This window comes from Oncorhynchus gorbuscha, linkage group LG01 (assembly GCF_021184085.1).
Source record: "Oncorhynchus gorbuscha isolate QuinsamMale2020 ecotype Even-year linkage group LG01, OgorEven_v1.0, whole genome shotgun sequence".
In the NCBI taxonomy this organism is placed as follows: domain Eukaryota; kingdom Metazoa; phylum Chordata; class Actinopteri; order Salmoniformes; family Salmonidae; genus Oncorhynchus; species Oncorhynchus gorbuscha.
The window spans coordinates 59,639,596-59,666,744 of NC_060173.1; the positions used below are offsets into that span (position 1 = coordinate 59,639,596).

The 27,149-nt window shown below is 45.0% G+C and overlaps 1 protein-coding gene across 1 annotated transcript in view; it reads left to right on the plus strand.

The window, feature by feature from the left end:
- The first annotated feature begins 12,573 nt into the window (after positions 1–12,573).
- Positions 12,574–27,149, plus strand: part of LOC124045501 — a 31,418-nt gene continuing 16,842 nt past the window's right edge. Inside the window, exon 1 of the mRNA XM_046364874.1 lies at positions 12,574–12,790. Coding sequence (XP_046220830.1) covers positions 12,574–12,790 — 217 coding nt within the window. The remainder of the gene's footprint in view (positions 12,791–27,149) is intronic.

Genomic DNA, 27,149 nt, shown 5'->3' on the forward strand with positions numbered 1-27,149 from the left:
TGTGCTCAGGCCAGACTGTGGGCAGTAAATCTGACCGATGACTAGACCTGAGTTAGTCTCTCAGCCTCCGGTCTCCAGACAGGAACAGGACAGAGCCTTTGTCCCCCCTGCACCACGCTCTCCTCCATATTCATACAACTGAAGACGACATTAATAATGTAGGCTCGGAATGGCCTCACACAGAAAAATCAGTCATTGATTGTATAATGTCATGGATCTCATGGCCCAACAATGTGTGCCTTCAGCTCAGCCATCTGTGGGATTCTACAGAGGCTCGGAAATCTGTACCTTTATATGTCGTATTTTAACCAGTCATAAAGTTATCATTTCAAACTGAGCATGGGAGAGGAGAATGAGTTACAATGGCGGTAATTGAGCGTCAACTTTATACAGTCAAATATTATGCAAGACTGACATTCAACCTCATTTGTTTCTTGTCTTGTTTCTTGTTTCATTGTCTTGTAGTCCTCTTTGAAATTATTTCAGTTATGTAGGAGTAAAAGCTATCCATCATAGCTGTGTCTATTCAGTTGATGTGAAAGACTCCATTGCAGTGCTGAAAGTGACCTAAGAGACCATAACATGCATACGTATATATACCGCTGCTGCCATTTTCCATGCTGATATTTTTACTCTACATTTAATCACCACCTTCTCACACACATCTTAAAATTTGATTGATTCGATAAATACTATTCATGTGTTATGAGTAACAATCGTTTTGCACATTTCAGAGTTGTTTGGTGGACAGAAAATCTCACTCTGAGTATTTAAATTGGCCTAGAGTATCCCGTTATTTTTGCCTTTACTCTCACTTTTTCCTTCTTGTCAAGTAATAATTTGTGACTCATATATTCCTGTCTCAAGGCCTAAATGTTATGCAGGTGAATGAGGACCCAAAAGCGACTTGGCGAAAACAGAGTCTTTAATCCAGTAAAGTAAAATACAATCAAAAAACACAATATCCACTCGTAATGACGAGGATAGACTGGAGACTCGATCTTGAACTGCAGGTTGCCTCGGGAAGGCACTTGAACTTAGCAGACTCAGACACCTGCTCACCACGCAGCATCTGAGGGAAACACGACACGACTGGGCGATACACAAACACAGCACGGTGAACAATAGATACAAGGATCCGACAGGACAGGAACGGAAAACAAGGGAAGAAATAGGGACTCTAATCAGGGAAAAGGATCGGGAACAGGTGTGGGAAGACTAAATGAATGAGTTAGGAGAATGAGGAACAGCTGGGAGCAGGAACGGAACGACAGAGAGAGGAGAGAGAGGGAGGGGGAGAGAGAGGGATAGAAAAAGGGAACGAACCTAATAAGACCAGCAGGGGGAAACGAACAGAAGGGAAAGCATAATGACAAGACAATATATGACAAAACATGACAGTACCCCCCCACTCACCGAGCGCCTCCTGGCGCTCTCGAGGAGGAACACTGGCGGCAACGGAGGAAATCATAGATCAAACGGTCCAGCACGTCCCGAGAAAGAACCCAACTCCTCTCCTCAGGACCGTAACGAAAAAAAAAACGATAAAAAGGGAAACTAGGGTACTACTCTAAAAAAAAAATGAGACACGGGTAGAGAACTGAAAACTTTAGAGCAAACAGGACCAAACAGGCCAGGAGAGTAACAACTAGGGACAGACTGAGACACAGCAAGGGCAGGAACAAGAACAGGAGAGATGCGATGGCAGGGAACAGACTGAGACCCAGCAAGACCAGGAGCAGAAGCAGAAAAATACGCACAAGGGTGGACCCCATCGTCAGTATCGGAGCGCTGGGACAGAATGGCTCCCACGCCCACCCCGACGCGTCAACCTCAACAATAAACTGTTTAGTGACGTCAGGTGCAACAAGGATAGGAGCGGAAGCAAAACGCTTCTTAAAGAGATCAGAACAACAATCATACGACCGGTGAGGAGGAAGGGAGTTGGTTCTGGACCGACTGAAGACCGTGCGCAGACCATGATATTCCTCCGGCACTCCTGTCAAATCACCAGGTTCCTCCTGAGAAGAGGGGACAGAACAAACAGGAGAAATAGCAGACATTAAACACTTCACATGACAAGAAACGCTCCAGGAAAGGACAGAACCACTAGACCAATCAAAAGAAGGATTATGACACACTAGCCAGGGATGACCCAAAACAACAGGTGTAAAAGGTGAACAAAAAATCAAAAAAGAAATGGTCTCACTATGGTTACCAGATACAGTGAGGGTTAAAGGTAGTGTTTCATATAATATACTGGGGAGAGGACTACCATCCAAGGCAAACATGACCGTGGGCTCCCCTAACTGTCTGAGAGGAATGTCATGTTCCTGCGCCCAGGCTTCGTCCATAAAACAGCCCTCTGCCCCAGAGTCTATTAATGCACTGCAGGAAGCTGCCGATCCGGTCCAGCGTAGATGGACCGGTAAAGTAGTACATGTACTTGACGGAGAGGACCGTCTAGTAGCGCTTATCAGTCGCCCTCCGCTTACTGATGAGCTCTGGCCTTTAACTGGACATGAAATGACAAAATGACCAGCGGAACCGCAATAGAGACAGAGGCGGTTGGTGATTCTCCGTTCCCTCTCCTTAGTCGAGATGCGAATACCCCCAGCTGCATGGGCTCAACACCTGAGTCAGTGGGGAAAGACGGTAGTGTCGGAGAGAGGGGAGACACAGTTAACGCGAGCTCTCTTCTATGAGCTCGGTGACGAAGATCTACCCGTCGTTCAATGCGAATAGCGAGTTCAATCAAAGAATCCACGCTGGATGGAACCTCCCGAGAGAGAATCTCATCCTTAACCTTAGCGTGGAGTCCCTCCAGAAAACGAGCGAGCAACGCCTGCTCGTTCCAGTTACTGGAGGCAGCAAGAGTGCGAAACTCTATAGAGTAATCCGTTATGGATCGATTACCTTGACATAGGGAAGACAGGGACCAGGAAGCTTCTTTCCCAAAAACTGAGCGATCAAAAACCCTTATCATCTCCTCTTTAAAGTTCAGATAATTGTTAGTACACTCAGCGCTTGCCTCCCAGATAGCTGTGCCCCACTGCCGAGCCCGACCAGTAAGGAGTGATATGACGTAGGCAATCCGAGCTCTCTCTTGAGTATGTGTTGGGTTGGAGAGAGAACACGATATCACACTGGGTGAGAAAGGAGCGGCACTCAGTGGGCTGCCCAGAATAACAAGGTGGGTTATTAACCCTAGGTTCCGGAGGCTCGGAAGAACCGGAAGTAGCTGGTGACACGAGACGAAGACTCTGATACTGTCTTGAGAGGTCGGAGACCTGAGCGGCCAGGGTCTCAACGGCATGCCGAGCGGCAGACAATTCCTGCTCGTGTCTGCCGAGCATCGCTCCCTGGAACTCGAGAGTAGAGTAGAGAGAATCCATAGTCGCTGGGTCCATTCCTTGGTCGGATCCTTCTGTTATGCAGGTGAATGAGGACCCAAAAGCGACTTGGCGAAAACAGAGTCTTTAATCCAGTAAAGTAAAATACAATCAAAAAACACAATATCCACTCGTAATGACGAGGATAGACTGGAGACTCGATCTTGAACTGCAGGTTGCCTCGGGAAGGCACTTGAACTTAGCAGACTCAGACACCTGCTCACCACGCAGCATCTGAGGGAAACACGACACGACTGGGCGATACACAAACACAGCACGGTGAACAATAGATACAAGGATCCGACAGGACAGGAACGGAAAACAAGGGAAGAAATAGGGACTCTAATCAGGGAAAAGGATCGGGAACAGGTGTGGGAAGACTAAATGAATGAGTTAGGAGAATGAGGAACAGCTGGGAGCAGGAACGGAACGACAGAGAGAGGAGAGAGAGGGAGGGGGAGAGAGAGGGATAGAAAAAGGGAACGAACCTAATAAGACCAGCAGGGGGAAACGAACAGAAGGGAAAGCATAATGACAAGACAATATATGACAAAACATGACACTAAATTAGTTTTCTTGTTGAACACTACCCCATAAACATACCCCATGTTTACATCCTAGCGTGTTACAAAGTAAAGCCTGCTGAAAACAAAACTCTGCCTTATCCAGGAGAACATGTTTAACCCAGAGATTATGTGTAGACATTTTAACTGGTAACTAAAACTTAGAAACTTAAAAGTGTATTATTACAGTGCCTTCAGAAAGTATTCATACCCCTTTACTTATTCCACATTTTGTTGTACTACAGCCTGAATTCAAAATGGATTCAATAAATCAAAAATATCACCGATCTACACACAATACCCCATAATGACATGTTTTATACATTTCTGCATATTTATTGCTAATGAAATACAGACATCTCATTTACATAAGCATTCACACCCCTGAGTCAATACATGTTAGAATCACCTTGGCAGCGATTACAGCTGTGAGTCTTTCTGGTTAAGTCTAAGAGCTTTGCACACCTGGATTGTACAATATTTGCACATTATTATTTTAAAAATTCTTCAAGCTCTGTAAAGTTGGATGTTGATTTCGAACATTCTGTTAAAAATTGCGCAACATTTCAGCGCCCTGCTGCTCAATGCCAGGAATATAGTATATGCATATGATTAGTATGTGTGGATAGAAAACACTCAGACGTTTATAAAACACGGCTGTGTTTTATAAATCACGGCTGTGACTATAACAGAACGTGCGTTTCATCGAAAAGCGCAGGAAAATCTGATCACTGAAAATGGAAAAATATATCCATCCGCCACTTCAACCCATTGATAAAGGCGAACCACATTAAATGGGGCTGAGGTTGCAATACCTACAGCTTCCACACGATGTCAACAGTCTTGTCATTTGCCTAGGCTTTGTTTCTTGGTCAAACGAAGAAGAGACAAGCCATTTGTTCAGGTCTACCCCATATAGTGTCATGTTTTGTCATTGATTATCATGTCTTGTCCCTGTGCTTCCCCTTCTATTCGTTTCCCTCTGCTGGTCTTATTAGGTTCTTTCCCTCTTTCTATCCCTCTCTCTCCCCCTCCCTCTCTCACTCTCTCGCTCTCTCTTCTCTCTATCGTTCCGTTCCTGCTCCCAGCTGTTCCTATTCCCCTAATCAATCATTTAGTCTTCCCACACCTGTTCCCGATCCTTTTCCCTGATTAGAGTCCCTATTTCTCTCCTTGTTTTCCGTTCCTGCCCTGTCGGATCCTTGTCTATTGTTCACCGTGCTGTGTCTATGTATTGCCCTGTCGTGTCGTGTTTCCCTCAGATGCTGCGTGGTGAGCAGGTGTCTGAGTCTGCTACGTTCAAGTGCCTTCCCGAGGCAACCTGCAGTTCTTGATCAAGTCTCCAGTCTGTTCTCGTCATTACGAGTAGTATTATGCCTTTTGTTTGTAAAGTAACTTTACTGGATTAAAGACTCTGTTTTCGCCAAGTCGCTTTTGGGTCCTCATTCACCTGCATAACAGAAGGATCCGACCAAGGAATGGACCCAGCGACTACAGATGCTCGTAACACTGCCGTCGAGATCCAAGGAGCCATGCTCGGCAGACACGAGCAGGAATTGTCTGCTGCTCGCCATGCCGTGGAGAACCTGGCCGCTCAGGTTTCCGACCTCTCTGGACAGTTCCAGAGTCTTCGTCTCGTGCCACCTGTTACTTCCTGGCCTGCCGAGCCTCCGGAACCTAGGGTTAATAACCCACCTTGCTACTCCGGGCAGCCCACGGAGTGCCGCTCCTTTCTCACCCAGTGTGATATTGTGTTCTCTCTCCAACCCAACACATACTCTAGCGAGAGAGCTCGGGTTGCTTACGTCATTTCACTCCTTACTGGCCGGGCTCGAGAGTGGGGCACAGCTATCTGGGAGGCAAGGGCTGATTGTTCTAACAATTACCAGAACTTTAAAGAGGAGATGATTCGGGTTTTTGACCGTTCAGTTTTTGGTAGGGAGGCTTCTAGGGCCCTGGCTTCCCTATGCCAAGGTGATCGATCCATAACGGATTACTCTATAGAGTTTCGCACTCTTGCTGCCTCTAGTGACTGGAACGAGCCAGCGCTGCTCGCTCGTTTTCTGGAGGGACTCCACGCAGTGGTCAAAGATGATATTCTCTCTCGGGAGGTTCCTTCCAGTGTGGACTCTTTGATTGCTCTCGCCATCCGCATAGAACGACGGGTAGATCTTCGTCACCAAGCTCGTGGAAGAGAGCTCGCGTCAACGGTGTTTCCCTGCTCCGCATCGCAACCATCTCCCTCCTCTGGCTCAGAGACTGAGCCCATGCAGCTGGGAGGTATTCGCATCTCGACCAAGGAGAGGGAACGGAGGATCACCAACCGCCTGTGCCTCTATTGCGGATTTGATGGACATTTTGTCAATTCATGTCCAGTAAAGGCCAGAGCTCATCAGTAAGCGGAGGGCTACTGGTGAGCGCTACTACTCAGGTCTCTTCATCTAGATCCTGTACTACTATGTCGGTCCATCTACGCTGGACCGGTTCGGGTGCTACATGCAGTGCCTTGATTGACTCTGGGGCTGAGGGTTGTTTCATGGACGAAGCATGGGCTCGGAAACATGACATTCCTTTCAGACAGTTAGACAAGCCTACGCCCATGTTTGCCTTAGATGGTAGTCATCTTCCCAGTATCAGATTTGAGACACTACCTTTAACTCTCACAGTATCTGGTAACCACAGTGAGACTATTTCTTTTTTGATTTTTCGTTCACCTTTTACACCTGTTGTTTTGGGTCATCCCTGGCTAGTATGTCATAATCCTTCTATTAATTGGTCTAGTAATTCTATCCTATCCTGGAACGTTTCTTGTCATGTGAAGTGTTTAATGTCTGCCATCCCTCCCATTTCTTCTGTCCCCACTTCTCAGGAGGAACCTGGCGATTTGACAGGAGTGCCGGAGGAATATCATGATCTGCGCACGGTCTTCAGTCGGTCCCGAGCCAACTCCCTTCCTCCTCACCGGTCGTATGATTGTAGTATTGATCTCCTTCCGGGGACCACTCCTCCTCGGGGTAGACTATACTCTCTGTCGGCTCCCGAACGTAAGGCTCTCGAGGATTATTTATCTGTGTCTCTTGACGCCGGTACCATAGTGCCTTCTTCCTCTCCGGCCGGGGCGGGGTTCTTTTTGTTAAGAAGAAGGACGGTACTCTGCGCCCCTGCGTGGATTATCGAGGGCTGAATGACATAACGGTTAAGAATCGTTATCCGCTTCCCCTTATGTCATCAGCCTTCGAGATTCTGCAGGGAGCCAGGTGCTTTACTAAGTTGGACCTTCGTAACGCTTACCATCTCGTGCGCATCAGAGAGGGGGACGAGTGGAAAACGGCGTTTAACACTCCGTTAGGGCATTTTGAGTACCGGGTTCTGCCGTTTAGTCTCGCCAATGCGCCAGCTGTTTTTCAGGCATTAGTTAATGATGTTCTGAGAGACATGCTGAACATCTTTGTTTTTGTCTATCTTGACGATATCCTGATTTTTTCACCGTCACTCGAGATTCATGTTCAGCACGTTCGACGTGTTCTACAGCGCCTTTTAGAGAATTGTCTCTACGTAAAGGCTGAGAAGTGCTCTTTTCATGTCTCCTCCGTTACTTTTCTCGGTTCCGTTATTTCCGCTGAAGGCATTCAGATGGATTCCGCTAAGGTCCAAGCTGTCAGTGATTGGCCCGTTCCAAGGTCACGTGTCGAGTTGCAGCGCTTTTTAGGTTTCGCTAATTTCTATCGGCGTTTCATTCGTAATTTCGGTCAAGTTGCTGCCCCTCTCACAGCTCTTACTTCTGTCAAGACGTGTTTTAAGTGGTCCGGTTCCGCCCAGGGAGCTTTTGATCTTCTAAAAGAACGTTTTACGTCCGCTCCTATCCTCGTTACTCCTGACGTCACTAGACAATTCATTGTCGAGGTTGACGCTTCAGAGGTAGGCGTGGGAGCCATTCTATCCCAGCGCTTCCAGTCTGACGATAAGGTTCATCCTTGCGCTTATTTTTCTCATCGCCTGTCGCCATCTGAGCGCAACTATGATGTGGGCAACCGTGAACTGCTCGCCATCCGCTTAGCCCTAGGCGAATGGCGACAGTGGTTGGAGGGGGCGACCGTTCCTTTTGTCGTTTGGACAGACCATAAGAACCTTGAGTACATCCGTTCTGCCAAACGACTTAATGCCCGTCAAGCTCGTTGGGCGTTGTTTTTCGCTCGTTTCGAGTTTGTGATTTCTTACCGTCCGGGTAGCAAAAACACCAAGCCTGATGCCTTATCCCGTCTGTTTAGTTCTTCTGTGGCTTCTACTGATCCCGAGGGGATTCTTCCTTATGGGCGTGTTGTCGGGTTGACAGTCTGGGGAATTGAAAGACAGGTTAAGCAAGCACTCACGCACACTGCGTCGCGCGCGCTTGTCCTAGTAACCTCCTTTTCGTTCCTGTTTCCACTCGTCTGGCTGTTCTTCAGTGGGCTCACTCTGCCAAGTTAGCTGGTCATCCCGGTGTTCGAGGCACTCTTGCGTCTATTCGCCAGCGCTTTTGGTGGCCGACTCAGGAGCGTGACACGCGCCGTTTCGTGGCTGCTTGTTCGGACTGCGCGCAGACTAAGTCGGGTAACTCTCCTCCTGCCGGTCGTCTCAGACCGCTCCCCATTCCTTCTCGACCATGGTCTCACATCGCCCTAGACTTCATTACCGGTCTGCCTTTGTCTGCGGGGAAGACTGTGATTCTTACGGTTGTCGATAGGTTCTCTAAGGCGGCACATTTCATTCCCCTCGCTAAACTTCCTTCCGCTAAGGAGACGGCACAAATCATTATCGAGAATGTGTTCAGAATTCATGGCCTCCCGTTAGACGCCGTTTCAGACAGAGGCCCGCAATTCACGTCACAGTTTTGGAGGGAGTTCTGTCGTTTGATTGGTGCGTCCGTCAGTCTCTCTTCCGGGTTTCATCCCCAGTCTAACGGTCAAGCAGAGAGGGCCAATCAGACGATTGGTCGCATACTACGCAGCCTTTCTTTCAGAAACCCTGCGTCTTGGGCAGAACAGCTCCCCTGGGCAGAATACGCTCACAACTCGCTTCCTTCGTCTGCTACCGGGTTATCTCCGTTTCAGAGTAGTCTGGGTTACCAGCCTCCTCTGTTCTCATCCCAGCTTGCCGAGTCCAGCGTTCCCTCCGTTCAAGCGTTTGTCCAACGTTGTGAGCGCACCTGGAGGAGGGTGAGGTCTGCACTTTGCCGTTACAGGGCACAGACTGTGAGAGCCGCCAATAAACGCAGGATTAAGAGTCCAAGGTATTGTTGCGGCCAGAGAGTGTGGCTTTCCACTCGCAACCTTCCTCTTACGACAGCTTCTCGTAAGTTGACTCCGCGGTTCATTGGTCCGTTCCGTGTCTCCCAGGTCGTCAATCCTGTCGCTGTGCGACTGCTTCTTCCGCGACATCTTCGTCGCGTCCATCCTGTCTTCCATGTCTCCTGTGTCAAGCCCTTTCTTCGCACCCCCGTTCGTCTTCCCTCCCCCTCCCGTCCTTGTCGAGAGCGCACCTATTTACAAGGTACGTAAGATCATGGACATGCGTTCTCGGGGACGGGGTCACCAATACTTAGTGGATTGGGAGGGTTACGGTCCTGAGGAGAGGAGTTGGGTTCCGTCTCGGGACGTGCTGGACCGTTCACTTATTGATGATTTCCTCCGTTGCCGCCAGGATTCCTCCTCGAGTGCGCCAGGAGGCGCTCGGTGAGTGGGGGGGTACTGTCATGTTTTGTCATTGATTATCATGTCTTGTCCCTGTGCTTCCCCTTCTATTCGTTTCCCTCTGCTGGTCTTATTAGGTTCTTTCCCTCTTTCTATCCCTCTCTCTCCCCCTCCCTCTCTCACTCTCTCGCTCTCTCTTCTCTCTATCGTTCCGTTCCTGCTCCCAGCTGTTCCTATTCCCCTAATCATCATTTAGTCTTCCCACACCTGTTCCCGATCCTTTTCCCTGATTAGAGTCCCTATTTCTCTCCTTGTTTTCCGTTCCTGCCCTGTCGGATCCTTGTCTATTGTTCACCGTGCTGTGTCTATGTATTGCCCTGTCGTGTCGTGTTTCCCTCAGATGCTGCGTGGTGAGCAGGTGTCTGAGTCTGCTACGTTCAAGTGCCTTCCCGAGGCAACCTGCAGTTCTTGATCAAGTCTCCAGTCTGTTCTCGTCATTACGAGTAGTATTATGCCTTTTGTTTGTAAAGTAACTTTACTGGATTAAAGACTCTGTTTTCGCCAAGTCGCTTTTGGGTCCTCATTCACCTGCATAACATATAGAATATACATCGCCTCGTGATCAATTTGATCACTTATTAACGTGTACTAATAACTAAAGTTGCATTAAAAAAGTATTTCGAAATGTGTTTTGTGAAAGTTTATCGTCGACTTTTTTAATTTAAAAAAATGACGTTACGTTATAAGACGCTATTTTTTTCGTTTATCACACAGTCTTCATAGATCGATATCTAGGCTATATATGGACCGATTTAATCGAAAAAAAGAGCAGGAGGAAACATAATCGCTCATGTCCTGAGCCAAGGCGGGCCACCAGTACTTCCCAGTCAGACAGTGCACTGTCTGACCGATCCCCGGATGACCAGAGGAGGGTGATGTGTGGGCCCAATAGATCAACTGGTCCCAGACAGCAGACAGAACGTATTGACGCTTGACGGGACACTGGAGGGGAGCTGGCTCTGTACGCAATGCCTGCTCAATGTCCACTTCCAGCTCCCACACGACCAGCGCTCCCAGGCAGCAAGCCGGGAGAATGAGAGTCTGATCCATGGGCCACTCCTCTATGTCATACAGCCGGAACAGTGCATCTGCCTTCATATTCTGGGAACTTGGTCTGTAGGACAGGGTAAACACAAAACGGGTAAAGAACATGGCCCACCTTGCCTGACGAGGATTCAGTCTCCTCGCTGCCTGGATGTACTCCATGTTGTGGTGGTCAGTCCAGATGAGGAAATTGTGTTTAGCCCCCTCAAGCCAATGTCTCCATGCCTTCAAAGCCTTAACCACAGCCAACAGCTCCCATCCACTCCGCCGGGCTGAGCTTCTTCGAGAAGAAAGCACAGGGGCGGAGCTTCAGTGGCGTGCCTGAGCACTGAGAGAGCACGGCTCCGATCCCAGCCTCAGAAGCGTCCACCTCCACTGTGGACGCCAAAGAGGGATCCGGATGGGCCAGCACGGGAGCCGAGGTAAACAGAACTCTTAGCTGCCCAAAAGCCCTGTCCGCCTCAACCGACCACTGCAGACGTACAGGATCCCCCTTCAACAGTGAGTTAATTCGAGCAGCCACCTGGCCAAAACCCCGGATAAATCTCCGATAGTAAGGGCAAACCCTAAAAATTGCTGCACCTCCTTAACCGTCGTGGGAGTCGGCCAATTACGCACGGCTGCTATTCGGTCACTCTCCATCTAAACCCCTGATGCGGACATGCGAAACCCTAGGAAAGAGATGGCCTGCTGAAAGAACAGGCATTTCTCAGCCATGACGTACAGGTCATGCTCCAACAGTCGTCCAAGTACCTTACGCACCAAGGACACATGCTCGGCGCGTGCAGCGGAGTATATCAGAATGTCATCGATATATACACCACTACACCCTGCCGGTGCAGGTCCCTGAAAATCTCATCTACAAAGGATTGCAAGACTGATGGAGCACTCATCAACCCGTACGGCATGACGAGGTACTCATGATGCCCTGAGGTGGTACTAAACGCAGTCTTTCACTCGTCTCCCTCCTGGAAACGCACCAGATTGTACACACTCCTGAGATCCAGTTTAGTGAAGAAGCGCGCCCCGTGCATTGACTCAATCGCCGTGGCGATAAGAGGTAGCGGGTAACTGTACCTCACCGTCATCTGATTTAGAACTCTATAGTCAATGCACGGGCGCAGACCTCCATCCTTCTCCTTCACAAAAAAGAAACTTGAGGAGATTGAAGCGGAGGACCGAATGTACCCCTGACGCAGGGATTCAGAGACGTATGTCTCCGTAGCCACCATCTCCGCTTGCGACAGGGGATACACGTGACTCCTGGGAAGTGCAGCGTCTACCAGAAGATTTATCGCACAATCCTCCCGTCGATGGGGTGGTAATTGAGTCGCCTTCTTTTTACAGAAGGCAAGAGCCAAATCTGCATATTCTGGGGGAATGCGCACGGTGGAGACCTGGTTTGGACTTTCCACCGTGGTAGCACCAACGGACACCCCTACACACCTCCCCGAGCACTCCCGAGACCACCCCGTGAGAGCCCTCCGTTGCCAGGAAATGTTGGGGTTATGACGAGCCAACCAGGGAAGGCCTAGTACCACGGGAAACGCAGGAGAGTAAATGAGAAAGAGACTGATTCTCTCCTTGTGGCCCCCTGCGTCTTCATGGCCAGGGAGATGGTGTCTTCCCTTATTAGCCTCGACCCTAATAATCGACTATCCAGAGCGTGAACCGGGAAAGGTCTATCCACAGGAATAATGGGGATCTCTAAACTAAGAGCTAATGCTCTGTCGATAGAATTGGTGCAGACTCACCTGGGGTGACGCCAGAGTGCCTTGCCTGCTGCCTCAACTCCCAGAGGGACCAACCCGGCAATGACCGGCAGTGTGCCCTCTGTGGCCACAGATGGTGCAGGTGAAGGCCCCTCCTCCCGCCTCCCTACATGCAGCCCCTCCCAACTCCATGGGCACCAGAGCGGGAGTGCTGGGAGATGGAACAGACAGAGCCCCCTCAGGACATCCACAGATGACCAGCAGGTTATCCAACCGGATGGACAGATCCACCAGTTGGTCAAAGGTGATGGTGGCATTCCTGCAGTTCAACTCCCGTCGGACGTCCTCACGTAGGCTACATCGATAGTGGTCGATGAGGGCCCTGTCGTTCCATCCTACTCTGGCGGCCAAGGCCCTCTAGCGCAAACTCCTATGCGCTCCTCGTCCATTGCCTCAAATGGAAGAGTATTTCCCCCGCCCAGCGGCGGGTGACCTCCTCAAAGTGGTCTTCCTCTCTCCACACGGCGTTTTCCCACTCCAGAGCTCTCCCCAAAATGCATGAGACGAGGGCGAACACCCTCTCCCTACCCGAGGGAGCTGGGTGAATGGTGGCCAGGTATAGGTCCAGCTGTAATAGGAACCCCTGGCACTGTGCTGCCGTCCCATCATACTCCCTGGGAATGGAGAGACGCATCCCACTGGAGCTGGATCCGGCCAGGACGGGTAGAGGTAACAAATTATCAATGAACCTACCAGGTACCTCCCCAAAGCGTAAACACGGGCACCCTCATAGATATCATCCTAACCAACTTTCCCTCTAAATACACCTCCGCTGTTTTCAACCAAGATTTCAGCGATCACTGCCTCATTGCCTGCATCCGTAATGGGTCAGCGGTCAAACGACCTCCACTCATCACTGTCAAACGCTCCCTGAAACACTTCAGTGAGCAGGCCTTTCTAATCGACCTGGCCAGGGCATCCTGGAAGGATATTGACATCATCTCGTCATTAGAGGATGCCCGTTTATTTTTTTTAAATGCCTTCCTAAACATCTTAAATAAGCATTCCCCATTCAATAAATTTAGAACCAGGAACAGATAGAGCCCTTGGTTCTCCCCAGACCTGACTGCCCTTAACCAACACAAAAACATCCTGTGGCATTCTGCATTAGCATCGAACATCCCCCGTGATATGCAGCTTTTCAGGGAAGCTAGAAACCAATATACATAGGCAGTTAGAAAAGCCAAGGCTAGCTTTTTCAAGCAGAAATTTGCTTCCTGCAACACTAACTCAAAAAAGTTCTGGGATACTGTAAAGTCCATGGAGAATAAGAACACCTCCTCCCAGCTGCCCACTGCACTGAAGATAGGAAACACTGTCACCACTGATAAATTCACTATAATTGAGATTTTCAATAAGCATTTTTCTACGGCTGGCCATGCTTTCCACCTGGCTACCCCTACCCCGGTCCTCAGCACTGCACCCCCCACAGCAACTCGCCTTCCCCATTTGTCCTTCTCCCAAATCCAGTCAGCTGATGTTCTGAAAGAGCTGTAAAATATGGACCCCTACAATTCAGCCTAGCTAGACAATCTGGACCCTTTCTTTCTAAAATTATCTGCCGAAATTGTTGCCACCCCTATTACTAGACTGTTCAACCTCTTTCGTGTCGTCTGAGATTCCCAAAGATTGGAAAGCAGCTGTGGTCAACCCCTCTTCAAAGGGGGTGACACTCTAGACTCAAACTGCTACAGACCTACAGTACATCTATCCTACCCTGCCTTTCTAAGGTTTACGAAAGGCAAGTCAACAAACAGATTACAGACCATTTCAAATCTCACCATACCCTCTCTGCTATGCAATCTGGTTTCAGAGCTGGCCACGGTTGCACCTCAGCCACGCTCAAGGTCCTAAACCATATCTTAACCGCCATCGATATGAAACATTACTGTGCAGCCGTGTTCATTGATCTGGCCAAGGCTTTCAACTCTGTCAATCACCACATCCTCATTGGCAGACTCAACAGCCTTGGTTTCTCAAATAATTGCCTCACCTGGTTCACCAACTACTTCTCTGATAGAGTTCAGTGTGTCAAATCGGAGGGTCTGCTGTCCGGACCTCTGGCCGTCTCTATGGGGGTGCCACAGGGTTCAATTCTTGGACCGACTCTCTTCTCTGTATACATCAATGATGTCGCTCTTGCTGCCGGTGAGTCTCTGATCCACCTCTACGCAGACGACACCATTCTTTATACTTCTGGCCCTTCTTTGGACACTGTGTTAACAACCCTCCATGCAAGCTTAAATGCCATACAACTCTCCTTCCGTGGCCTTCAATTGCTCTTAAATACAAGTAAAACTAAATGCATGCTCATCAACCGATCGCTGCCTGCACCTGCCCGCCTGTCCAACATCACTACTCTGGACGGCTCGGACTTAGAATACATGTACAACTACAAATACCTAGGTGTCTGGTTAGACTGTAAACTCTCCTTCCAGACCCACATCAAACATCTCCAATCCAAAGTTAAATCTAGAATTGGTTTCCTATTTCGCGACAAAGCATCCTTCACTCATGCTGCCAAACATACCCTTGTAAAACTGACCATCCTACCAATCCTCGACTTCGGCGATGTCATTTACAAAATAGCCTCCAATACCCTACTCAACAAATTGGATGCAGTCTATCACAGTGCCATCCGTGTTGTCACCAAAGCCCCATATACTACCCATCATTGCGACCTGTACGCCCTCGTTGGCTGGCTCTCGCTTCATACTCATCGCCAAACCCACTGGCTCCAGGTAATCTACAAAACCCTGCTAGGTAAAATCCCCCCTTATCTCAGCTTGCTGTTCACCATAGCATCACCCACCTGTAGCACGCGCTCCAGCAGGTATATCTCTCTGGTCACCCAAAACCAATTATTTATTTGGCCGCCTCTCCTTCCGGTTCTCTGCTGCCAATGACTGGAACAAACTACAAAAATCTCTGAAACTGGAAACACTTAACACTTCTCCCTCACTAGCTTTAAGCACCAGCTGTCAGAGCAGCTCACAGATTACCGCACCTGTACATAGCCCTGTACATCGAGCCCTGTACATCTATAATTCAGCACAAACAACTTCCTCTTTCGCTACTGTATTTATTTTTCTCCTTTGCACCCCATTATTTTTATTTCTACTTTGCACATTCTTCCACTGCAAATCTACCATTCCAGTGTTTTACTTGCTATATTGTATTGTATTTACACTGCCACCATGGCCTTTTTTTGCCTTTTCCTCCCTTATCTCACCTCATTTGCTCACATCGTATATAGACTTGTTTCTACTGTGTTTGTTTTACTCCATGTGTAACTGAGTTGTTGTATGTGTCGAACTGCTTTGCTTTATCTTGGCCAGGTCGCAATTGTAAATGAGTACTTGTTCTCATCTTCCCTACCTGGATAAATAAAGGTGAAATAAAAATAAAAACATACCACGGAAAAAAACAAACCAGTCTGGCGCATCAACAACAAACACATAACACAAACAATCTAACACAAAGACATGATGGAGAACAGAGGAATAAATGCATGTAGATTAATTGGGGAATGAAAACCAGGTGTGCATGGAACAAGACAAATCAAATGGACACATGAAAAATGGAGCGGTGATAGCTAGAAAGCCGAACGTCGCCCGAACAAGGAGAGGAAGTCGTGACAGTATATTAGGCTTGTGTTTTAGGTTATTGTCCTGCTTAAAGGTGGATTTGTCTCTCAGTGTGTTGGAAAGCAGACTGAACCAGGTTTTGTGTTGGATTTGCCCCAAACAACGTTGTATTCAGGACATAAAGTAGATTTTTTGCAGTTTAAATTCAGTTCCTTGTTGCAAACAGGATGCATGTTTTGGAACATGTTTTATTCTGTACAGGCTTCCTACTTTTCACTCTGTCATTTAGGTTAGAATTGTGGAATAACTACAATGTTGTTGATCAATCCTCAGTTTTCCCCTGTCACAGCCATTAAACTCTGTAACTGCTTTCAAGTCTCAGTTGGCATCATGGTGAAATCTCTGAGTGGTTTTCTTCCTCCGGAAACAGAGTTAAGAAGGATGCCTGTATCTTCGTAGTGACTGGGTGTATTGTACACGATCCAAAGTGTAATTAATAGCTTTACCATGCTCAAAGGGTTATTCAATGTCTGCGTTTTTATTTTGTATTACCCATCTACCAATAGGTGCCCTTATTTGCGAGGCATTGGAACACCTTCCTGGTCTTTGTGTTTCAATCTGTGTTCGACTGAGGGATTTTACAGATAATTGTATGTGTTGGGTACAGAAATTAGGTAGTCATAAACACTATTATTGCAAGTCCATCCAACTTATTATGTGACTTATTAAGCAAATGTTTTACTCCTGAACTTATTTCGGCATGCCATTACAAAGGGGTTGAATAGTTTTCATTTGTAATTTTCTTTTAAAATTCTAAAAACATATTGTCTGTAGGCCGGTGACACAAAATCTCAATTTAATCCATTATAAATGTAACCTGTAACACAACAAAATGTGGAAAAAGTCAAGGGGTGTGAATACTTTCTGAAGGCATTGTGGATTTTGAACTACTATCAGGAAAATGGGGGAGATAGGAATTTTGTTTTACACAGCATATTATACGCCACCTTCCCTCTGCTGTAGCAGTTTCGGCTGGCCGCAGTTAGAAGGCCAATCTGGGGCCTGGAGCCAGGGGGTGTTGGGTTACAATTTAGAGAACAATAGAGATAGTGCCTGAGTCAGCATTCTGTCTCTCTCCCTCCTTCTCCCTCTGCACCAGAACTGGCCAACCAATTACATCGTATTCTCTCAATGCCAGTACAGACACAAGCCAGCCAGGTCAGTGGGGGAGGGTCATGAGAGAGGGCAGGCAGGCAGGCAGGCAGGCAGCAGGCAGGCAGGCAGGCAGAGAGAAGCAGCAGAGTACAGCAGAGTATGACAGAGCATCTGAAACACTCAATTCAATTCCATTCAAACGGGCATGGGAAACATACACTGAGTGTACAAAACATTAGGAACATGACATATGTGAATCCAGGTGAAAGCTTTGATCCCTTATTGATCTTACCTGTTAAATCCACTTTAATTGGTGTAGATGAAAGGGAGGACACAGGTTAAATATGGATTTTTAAGCATTGAGACAATTGAGGCATGGATTGTGTATGTGTGCCATTCAGATGGTGAATAGGCAAGACAAAAGATTTAAATGCCTTTGAACAGGGTATGCTAGTGGGTTAACTGCCTTGTTCAAGGGCAGAACGGCGTATTTTTACCTCATCAGCTCGGGGATCGATCTTGCAATCGTTCTGTTACTATCCAACGCTCTAACCACTAGACTACCGGTCAACAAAAAAAAGCGAGAAGAAACAAATTTAGCAACATCAAGAAAAACGATTTGAAATTAACACTAAACATTGCAATCAAAAAGGTTTAAAAAAGGATAAAGACAGTTCAAAGGCTATATTATCAGCGTTTTAGCAATGTGCAAATAGTTGTAGTACAAATAGTGGGGGGAGATAGATAAACAGATACACATTGATAAACAGATACATATTGATGGTATTTACCATGTTGTTTGTGCTCCACTGGTTGCTATTTTGAGTTTTAATTCAACCTTAATTAAAACTCAACCGTAATATTATTTAGGTATTTAGACAATGCACAAATATACAATAGACAACTTAACATTCCACAAACTTAGATTCTCTAAACTACACATGACGTTGGCTGGGGCTTAATAATGTCCAACCGTCAACATAAAGAAAAAAGACGAATAAAGACAAAACACCAACTCAGACCTAGATACATTTCAACAAACATTAATCACATCACACTTGCTCAGACACACATGCTCATGCCATATTCATACACCCTTTTCTCATGGCTACGGGAAACAAATCTTGCGGCCGTGATTTGCCCATTGTGATATTTCACAGATATGGGAGTTTATCAATGTTTGATTTGTTTTCAAATTCTTTGGGGATCTGTGTGATCCGTGGGAAATAAATGGCTTTAATGTGTTCATACATTTGGCAGGAGGTTAGGAAGTGCAGCTCAGTTTCCACCTCATTTTGTGGACAGATCATCACACACACACACACAGTCAACATGAACCTTCACATCCTGTCAATTCTGTTTGCCCTGGCTGACTTCCTATCCCCAGTAACATCCCCACTGATTTTGATTCCCTCTATAGATGCCACTGGGGAGCAACCGTCTAACTACTGATATTGACTTGATAGATAACTTATAGAATAGTTGCAGATAGAAATGTAATTTATAGACACTGATAGCTGACAGTAATCTTTAGTCTGCATGGCAGATAATTGCTTATGTTCTACACATTACATTTCTATCTGAATGTTCTGTAACATAGCACCCTCCCAAATAAGGTGAATAGGAGTCTCAGTAGGCTCAAGGTTGGTCATTAGGATTTATCTCTGACCTCTGACACAGTTATTCAACAACAAACTCGGTAAACATACAAATACATTGGAGTCCTTTAGCAGATGAGTAAATATAAGTAAATTACAATATAGTTGATTGAAACAATCACTCTAGCATACGTTGTCGTCTGTACCTATTCTGTTGTCACATGGGAATATCTTGGCCAACCTTCTCACAACATATTTGCAATGTTGTAACCTTCTTATGACCTATTTGCAACATTGTGTCAATGTTATGTCTTAGCAGCAAAGGTACAATGATACAATGTAACCTCTATGACCTTTGAGTGGTTTAGTTACAAACTATGCCAAGACAGGAATTACATGTCCCAGTCTCCTGTCTCCCATACCTCTCTCTCTGTGTCTCTGGGGGCCCAATAGGTTACTAGTTAGCTAGGAGGACTCACTAGAGTGGGGCCCCTGCTGCTAAGCCCAGTCAGATTCCTCACTCTGTGGCTCCAGTCTTAAATCAATGCCATAAAGTCAGAGAAGCCCGGCTCCAACCGTTCCTCAAAGCCACTGTTTGCCCATAGCTGATAAACACCAGGGTCCTCACAGGGGCCCCTCAACTAGACTGAGAATGCTCTGTCCAAATGATGCTTTTATGGCAGGTGATATTGAGGGGAGAAGGTGAAAGGTTAGTTCACAGAGACAATGTGGCGTGCTTAAAGGGAAGTTGTATCGATGTGGTCACTGTGTCAATAGGAATTAATGGGGGGGTTGGTGGGTGATTGGAGGGGTGATTGGATCGGACTGGGGTCGTTGTAGCTATGAAAATACAAATGGCTTTTGGACATGAGGAAGTAGGAAACTGCAGCCATTTTGTTTTGGTCTGAATCTGTCTTCTACACAGCCTGGAGGTGTGTTGGGTCATTGTCCTGTTGAAAAACAAATGATAGTCCCACTAAGAGCAAACCAGATGGGATGGTGTATTGCTGCAGAGTGCTGTGGTAGCCATGCTGGTTAAGTGTGCCTTGAATTGAATTGAAATAAATCACTGACAGTGTCACCAGTAAAGCACCCCTGATCATCACACCTCCTCCTCCGCATGTGTGGTTCCCACCGTGAAGCATGGAGATCTTCCATTTATCTACTCTGCATCTCACAAAGACACAGCGGTTGGAACCAAAAATCTAACATTTGGACTCCTCAGACCAAAGTATAGATTTAAACGGGTCTAATGTCCATTGCTCCTGTTTCTTGGCCCATGGAAGCCAATTAGAGAAAATTTTTGAGACTGCACATGAAGAAACTTTAAAAGTTCTAGACATTTTCCTGATTGACTGGCCTTCATGCCTTAAAGTAATGATGGACTGTCGTTTCTCTTTGCTTATTAGAGATGTTCTTGCCATAATATGGACTTGGTCTATCACCAAATAGGGTGATCTTCTGTATACCACTACCTTGTCACAACACAAATTATTGGCGCAAAGGCATTACGAAGGAAAGAAATTCCACAAATTAACTTTAAGAAGGCACACCTATTAATTGAAATGCATTCCAGGTGACTACCTAATGAAGCTGGTTGAGAGAATACCAAGAGTGTGCAAAGCTGTCATCAAGTCAAAGGAAATATATTTTGATTTGTATAAAAAAAAGCTATATATATATATATTTATTTATTTATATATTCAAAAAATACTTATGGAGGATTGGAAATGATGCAGAAAATTACATTGATGGAAGCCACAATCTACCCGCATTATAAGCTGATCAAGTCATAAAAAGAAATAAAACAGGAGGCCTGAGTGAAAAAGTTTGGGAACACCTGGCTGAGTGTGTGTGTTTGCGTGTGTGTTTGCGTGTGCGTGTAGAATAATTAGGCCTATCAGTATCGCTGAAGCTTTCTGTAAAGGCAATTTCCTTTTAAGCCAACATCTGCAGAGTTTACATTGAATGCAATGTCCGATAACACAGGATTATGAATTTAAATTGAAATCATGCTGTTGTGCCGAATTTCCGTAATACTTCATTAACTTCTTCTTCGTGGTGGTGGAGGTGTTGGTGCTTGTCTTCTTCTTCCTCCCTGGCTTTTACCTTACTCTTCCTGTCACCTGAGGTTGATTTGTGACCGACCGGCTTTGATTCAGTCTTTTTTTTATTACATTGGATAAAAGTAGAGACACAGAGCTAGAAAATTGTATATTATACACTACAGTTGAGGAACAATGGAAAAGTAATTCTGTTTGATAACCTTGTAACCCCACTTGTGAGAAAATGGTCCGTGAATATTTTGGTACACCTGCTGGAGAGCTCTGTCTATTCCCATTTAGCATCGTTCACACCCTCTTAAGCCTGAGCCCCACCCATCGCTTTAAGGGTTCACAACCAACGATTTCAAGACTAAAGGCTGGTTTATACTATGTCTATCGACATGTCTGTAGACAGTTGTCGCAGTGACATCATGAACAATCTTTTGCCGCCCGATATCAAACTCGTTATGAAAAAGTATAAACAAAAAAAACGACAGGCTGCATGACATCCAAAATAGCAAAACTGGTGTATTTGAACTCCAATGAACCCATCTGTTTAAAAATGAATGTAGTATTTGTCAATCTATCAAACCAGGCAACTAAAAGCAACTTTCTAAACAATGTTTTGGTTAGTTTCTAGCTTGTTAGCTAGCTACCTAGCATTAAGTTAGCTGGCTAGCCAGTTCAAATAATGACCATAACGTACCCCAGAGAGGTTAATCCAGCCACAGTGTCAGATTTCAAAATGGTTTTACGGCGAAAGCAAACCATGCTATTATCTGGGGACAGCACCCCATCAAACAAACACATGAAAATCGCATTTCAACCCACCAGGCGCAACAGAAAAGTCAGAAATAACGACATAATTCATGCCTTACCTTTGAAGATCTTCTTCTGTTGGCACTCCAATATGTCCATTAAACATCACAAATGGTCCTTTTGTTCGATATATTCTGCCGTTATATCTCCAAAATGTCTATTTTATTTGGCTTGTTTCATCCAGAAAAACACCAGTTCCAACTCGCGCAATGTGACTACAAAGTATTTAATATAGTTACCTGTAAACTTGATCCAAACATTTCAAACAACTTTCCTAATCCAACTTTAGGTGTTTTTAAACGTAAATAATTGATCAAATTTAAGACGGGATAAACTGACAAAGTGGAGCGAGCTTTCAGGTTGCACGCCCCAACCACAACAGTACACTAGACTCGAGCCTCGTTGCCTCGTTCTGAACAGCATACTTCTTCATTTCTCAAAGGAAAAACATAAAACAATTTCTAAAGACTGTTGACATCTAGTGGAAGCGATAGGAACTGCAAGCAAGTGCCTTCGAAATCTAGATCCACATAGAAATCTCATTGAAAAGAGAGTGACCTCAAAAAACAAAAGACCTGGATGGTTTGTCCTCTGGGTTTTGCCTGCTAAATAAGTTGTTATACTCACAGACATCATTCAAACAGTTTTAGAAACTTCAGAGTGTTTCCTATGCAAATACACTAATAATACGCATATGCTATCTTCTGGGCCTGAGTAGCAGGCAGTTTACTTTGGGCATGCTTTTCATCCAGACGTGAAAATAGTGCCCACTAGCCTTAAGAAGTTTAACTGAGCAGCAGCAGATAGGTAGAGCTCCTCCTAAAATATTATTTTTGTTAAATTGTGTAGCAAATTATGTAGCAAAATTTGAAATTGTGTTTTTTTTACATTGGATAAAGTAGAGACAGAGCTAAAAATGGTATATCATACAATAGTTGAGGTACAATGGGAAAGTATTCTGCTTTGAAAGTTGACAAACTTTTAAACTCACTTTTTAGAAAATGGCCTTGAATGTAAACATACTGGAGAGCTCTTCTGTGTCAACACCCATTCAGCATCGTTCACACCGTCTTAAGCCTTAGGTCTACTCATCTCTTTAATGATTCTAATGTGAGGCCTTGTACTAAACAGCCAGTTTCCAGACTAAAGGCTGGTTTATAGTACATCTATCAACAGTTGTCAGTGACGTCATGAACATTCTATTGTCGTCCAACATCAAACTTGTCGTTGTCGTTATGAACAAGTATATGCACAAAAACAACAGCATTACATCAGCAGCCTGGTGGTCCAAAATAGCATAACTAGTGTATTTTAACACCAATAAAGTTATTATATGTTAATCTATCAAACCAGGCAACTAAAAGCAACTTTCTAAACAATGTTTTGGTTTAGTTTCTAGCTGGTTAGCAAGCTAGCTAATGTTAAGTTAGCTGGCTAGCCAATTCAAATAATGACCACATCATATAGCTGACAACGTTTTAACTTGAGCTAATTTGTATTCATTATTGCAGGAAAATAATGGAATAATGTTTGCAAGTTAATGGCAAACTAATGACAGAAAATAGCTTACAGTCTTGTTGGCCTAACGTCGTTATATTCTAATTTGACATTGGTGGAGGTCATGTTGTTCTTCACATTACCGTCTCTGGTAAACACACACACACTATAAAAAACAAACTATATTAATCACGCTATATCAAATACAAGTTTATTTGTCACATGCACAGGTTACAGAAGGTGAAAATGGTACAGTGAAATGGTTACTTGCAAAGTCAAGTCTTTTGTTTAGACATGTAGCTAGCTAGGAAAACAATTAACCTTTTTAGAAGTCCATAAAGTGAAATAAATCAAATATCCCAAGGTTAATCCTGTAGATATTGTTATAAAGGGAGTGTGAGACTATTGAAACATGTAACTTTCAGAGTTTTATTGTTGTTATTAATATAGTTTACAGAAAAGTATTTCTGTTGCTAGCTAGTATTGCTGTCGCTAGCTTTCTTTGACGCAAACGGTTAGCTGAGCTGCTGACTGATGCTAGCGTTGCATTATGGGAGATGTAGTTTTAGCCATATAAGGTCTGAATGGGATAAAGGTGATTTCACGTTGTAGCTTGTTTGTATTACAGTGTTTTTGTACATGAGTTGTTGTATCTTAATACTGTCAACACTGAAAGCACCTAGCAATGTATTGGGGATGTGAGACAGGATATGTGTTTTACCTTTCTTCATGCTCCTGTATAGAGCATGAAGATGGTGCATTGGAGACCGATTTGTTCCTGTCCTGTCTTTTCATAATACTATTGCAGGTACGGTTCCATTGTCTAAGAATTAAGATTATACATTATTTGTATTAAGGACGGGTTATTATTTATACATCATGGCTTTATGTATGAATGTGTATGTGTGGGTCCGAGAAAACACAGAGAGAAAGAACAACTTGTCAGATGGTGCATTGGAGACTGATGTGTTCCTGTCATTTCATAATACTATTGCAGATCGACATAAAAGCCAAAAAGACAGCTGTGGTGTCGCTCTTCATTTCTTGGTTCTCCTGTGGTACATATAAAGACCGCTACACTAGCAATGCAAATATTACTACACAGAATAATAGTAATAATATTGCTACACAGATCATACACGTAATGTTAGCTATCAAGCCTGTCAGCTAACATTACCTAGCTAGCTAACAGTATGCTATAACTTGCAATGAAAACAACTTCCTAACAAAATTAGAAACGTATAATATCTGAATATGTAGCTAGCTAGACTTCCTTACCCATATACATGGATGAACGCTTCTCCATCTCTGTCACGGATACCATGGTTGCCCTTAGTTTGAAGATGTAATTCGGAGACAGGTGTTTTATACAACAGCCTTCTGTGTGTTCTTTTTCTGACACCCTACGCATATTTGCAATCAAAACCCAGAATTTCTCCATCTTCTTAGCTATCATACTCCACAGGGCATTCCATTGATTTCAAAACTCGGTCCTCGAGAAAGTGGAGAGAATTAGCAACACTTTTGCAGTTCTTTGTGATATCTTTAAAAAAAGATATTGAGCAGCTCATGTTATAAACAGAAGCCTGCTGCATGGCAGACCAATCCGAACTCATCTCTCGGCATGTCCAGCCCATCCATTATCTCAGCCAATCATGACGAGTGGGAAGGTTCCATTTCTTTTTTCTGTGTCTAAACCAACTGGGCTCATAATTTAACAATTTCATTTGTATTTACAAATGGCATACCCATTTGTTATTAAGGCAAGTGAAAGTTCACATGTTCCAGAAGGCATTTCTGCCAAAAAACAAATATTAATATGTTTGTATTAACATGTTTATGTTATGCCATCATTGTAAATAAGAATTTGGTCTTAACTGACTTGCCTAGTTAAATAAAGGTTTTAAAAAAACGTCATACCTTCCAATGGCTCTGCTGTGAAGTAGTGATGTGCAACACAAGCCTAGTTTCCTGAAACAAGTCGCATTTGGCTTGCCTTGACCTCTGTAGGCCTGTGTCTCAGTCTCTCTGGGACCTTGCAGTGTGCCTTGTGGGGGCGTCTAGTACACGTAGGGGACCAGGGTCCCATGAACCTGCTGGGTCACCATCTGCTCCATGCTGGCATGAAACCTGGTCCACTGCACTACCCCACCCTACAATAGTACTTCCCTACATCCTCTCAGTCTCACACTTCATGTGTGGGGGGCTTGCACGTGTGCTTGTATGAGAGAGAGAAAAAGCACCCCTGTTGGTTGTTTAGAGTGATATTGTTTAGCTTTGAGTGTTGGAATCTGTGTTTATGCAATGTGTGTTTTTGTGTGCATGTAAGAGAGAGATAATATGTGTCTGACTGTCTGCGACTTGAGAGGTAAGACAAGATGGTACAACTGTTTATGTTTGTACTTGTGTGGGTACAAACAGCCATGGCCTGTTGTTGTTTTGGAAAGAGTTGGTGGTGTAGGTTTGAGGGTGGGGCTTTCCTTGGATACACAAGGAGCAGGGGTCCTTATCTGCCACACCAAGTTCTTAAACTACAACAAACCTAACAGCTGTTTGTAAAGGCTGGCACACAGCCTATTTTCCTGCCCTCTGCCTTATCCTGTGTCGTTCAATGTTTTACCTCACTGAAGACACCCCTAGTAAAGAGTTGAGCTCTAGCATAAAGCACAAGCCCAAATTAAACAAAGGTCATTGTAACCATAGTTGATACTTGTAATGTTTCACACATGCACAAGTTAAAAGGATCGCTCTGAAAAGGGACATCTCTGCCTCTTCTCGTGGACCAACCCTCACTTACTCAGCCTATACCTCCCTTCTCCCCTCACTCTCTCCACACTCCTGCACAAATGACATCCAGATGTTTGTAAGCCAGCTGACAAGCGCATGTGTGAGTCACAGTCAGATGGACAGCATGAGTGATACATTTTCTCTCTGTGAACTGTGTTCACGCATCTCCATTTTTGGCAGAGAACCTGAACAGAAAAAAGGAACAACTTAAAAAAATAAAAAAAGGTTAATGTTGGCAAACTTGTTTTTCTACCACAAGTGATGTTGAAATCATTATGTCTATCAAAACACAGTCTAAACGTTGTTTTTGTATCACTAAGCTGAATTGCAGAATATAACAAAATAAAGATATGTTTAGACCAAGATTCAATTCATAGCACTGACAATGCAGTTTTCAAAGAAAGGCATGGTCGCTGACGATCACAGAGATCGCATGTCGGCTCAATCGATTGAACATAATAAGCAACTTCTCCTTTTAAAAACGGACTATTTGGCATTGACATGGAATGAAGGGTACCGTAACAGTTTTTCTTCCTTGGGTTGAGTTTATTTCGATCATAATGCCCATGGCTAATTTGGTTTCACATTCGATATCCCTATGGGGCTAGTTAGGGACCATCATTACACACTGTACACGGGACAATATTTTAAAATGTCAATAGCTCCAAATTTCAATGACTTAAAAACCTAACTATAAATTACAGAAATGAATATCCAAATATTGAAAGCATTTAATGAGAGCTAAAATAGGGCAGCGGGTAGCCTAGCGGATAGAGGGTTAGGCCAACTGAAAGGTTGCTGGTTTGAATACCTGAGCCAACAAGGTGAAAAATCTATCGTTGTGCCCTTGAGTAAGGCAATTAACCCCAACTTCCTCTGTAGTACTATGGTTGACCCTGTAAAAACACCACATTTCAATGCACCTATCAGGTGTATGTGACAAAAAAAGTGTGCAGCAACAAAATATTGTCCATTTACAATGTGTAATTTATTGACAGTCCCTAACTAGCTCCACAGATGGTCTGACTTTGGAAAGCCTGACCAACTTTGTCACGGTCGCACAACGGCTGTATCTAATTGTCGAAAGACGTTTGCTAGCTTGCTAGCTGGTCTAGGCTACTTTCAGACATCATACCTGGTTAGACTGTTTCAAGTTATCTA